At 41.7% G+C, this 1,947-nt stretch overlaps 1 protein-coding gene across 2 annotated transcripts; it reads left to right on the top strand.

The window, feature by feature from the left end:
- LOC121534631 (probable G-protein coupled receptor 141) lies at positions 1 to 1,947 on the top strand. 2 transcript variants are annotated; one of them, XM_041841206.1, is made up of 2 exons: positions 1 to 392; positions 675 to 1,947. In XM_041841206.1, exon 2 carries the CDS (start codon positions 892 to 894, stop codon positions 1,795 to 1,797), a length of 906 nt encoding a protein of 301 aa, XP_041697140.1. In that variant the 5' UTR covers positions 1 to 392; positions 675 to 891; the 3' UTR covers positions 1,798 to 1,947. The 2 variants fall into 2 exon arrangements, with proteins under 2 accessions (XP_041697140.1, XP_041697139.1); XM_041841205.1 differs by having other exon boundaries at positions 1 to 769; positions 875 to 1,947.

Below are 1,947 nucleotides of genomic sequence, written 5' to 3'. Positions count from 1 at the left end.
CACCTTCCTGTCAGACAGATTTACTGCATCCAGAGTCTCCTCCTGCTGCTCTCAATAACTGGCACATTAGCATTGACATTATATAAACCGAAAGGGAATTACTGTAACCCTATCTTTGATAGTAATATGAAGTATTTGGTTATACTTCTGCCTTAGATAAATTGATCTACTTTACTAGAAATTTGATAACAAACAATGAAATGGGATCTCCACACATTGTATCGGCTACAAGCCACAAGCAGGAAAACTCTTGTCATTGGAGTGAATAATTATCCAACTGTACCACCTGACAGGTCGTATCTGCATACCAATGACTACTGGAGAGGCCAGTTCTAAGGTGTGTGTGCAGCCAGTGAATACTCTGAAACGGACAACCTCATGTTATGTCAAAGGTATGACTGTGCGTTTCTCTCATTTGTTGCTTCAGAAGAGGGTCAGGTGAATTTGTGTTTCTATTTATTCAGATCTTATCTGTTTTACTCAATTCTCATGTATTCCCTTTGCCAGATCTCTTCACTGAGCTTTTCATACGACTTAGATCATGACTATCATTTGTCAGTGCTGTTTTGCTATATGCAGATTCTATGAGTATGATAGATCAATGTCCATTTTCTATACAGTTGCCTACTACAGTATTTCCATACTGTACTATTGACACACTTTTACTCCCACAGCCTGTTATCTTTTACATTTACATAGACATTCACATTTTGGTCATTTAGCAGACGCTCTTATCCAGAGCGACTTACAGTTGGTGCATTCAACTAAGGTAAGACGACCACTTAACTAACCTAACAGTGAATTTATAAACATACGCTATGTATCTAAATAATAGTGTTAAATGTCTTACTTCACTCCATATTTCACATTTCAGGGCCCCAAGAAGAGAGGATGGGGAATAAGAGCAATACATCTTGCGAGAACATAGATGACAAAGTCATACCTAAATCATACAGATATGCATTGCTGTCAATATACACTATTGTGCTTATTGGAGGGATTATCAGCATTTCCCTCATGATCAACAACATCAAGTCCAACGCCTGCTCGGTGACCAGCACAGCCGTCTTGAACCTGATCGTGGTCCACATTCTCTTCCTCCTGACCGCGCCCTTCCGCATCTACTTCTACGCGGCCGGCGAGTGGCATCTCGGTCTTAACTTCTGCAAGGTGGTCAGTGCTATGATCCTCGCCCACATGTACCTAGCCTTCATCTTCTACGTGATAATTCTGGTGATCCGCTATCTCAGCTTCTTCTGGAGTTCTAAGCAGGTGTTCTACAGGAGGCTACACGCCCTGGGGGCCAGTGCTGCTGTCTGGGGCCTCATGCTCATTGTGGTGGTCCCTTTAACTGCTGTGAACTATGGATCTTCTACAGACAGTAACACAACCACCAGTGACAATCAGTGCTTTAACTTTGGAGGGATTTTTGATGAGAAAAATGCTGTGGCCGTGCTGAACTACATTCTCAGTGCTCTCATCATCCTAGTTACATTGGCTCTGGCCTGTTGTCAGGTGTGTATTCTGTGGTGTGTGTACAGAACTCACAGGGCGATGATCTTCTCACAACAGGAGTTTTGGGCTCAGATCAAAAGTATTTTCTTTATGCTGGCCATTATAGTATGCTTTGTTCCATACAATGCATTCAGGATTTACTATGTGAGTAATTTTAATGACAATCTCCAGGTGAAGAATGAGATTGCCCTCGCTGTCACAACATTCAGCTGCTTCGACATGCTGACTTTTATAGGGAGAGGGTCGTTCAGACCCTGTGATACAAAATGCTGTGTATCATGATAATCAATACTGATTATTGAGTCAAATATTATTCTATTTGCACCTTATTTGCACCATGTTAACCAAATGTACAAAACTACAGTGTACAAAACATTAGGAACACCTGCTCTTTCCATGACATAGACTGACCAGGTGAATCCAGGTGAAAGC

Source organism: Coregonus clupeaformis, chromosome 21 (assembly GCF_020615455.1).
Source record: "Coregonus clupeaformis isolate EN_2021a chromosome 21, ASM2061545v1, whole genome shotgun sequence".
In the NCBI taxonomy this organism is placed as follows: Eukaryota; Metazoa; Chordata; class Actinopteri; order Salmoniformes; family Salmonidae; genus Coregonus; species Coregonus clupeaformis.
This window is presented reverse-complemented; position numbering and strand designations above follow the sequence as displayed.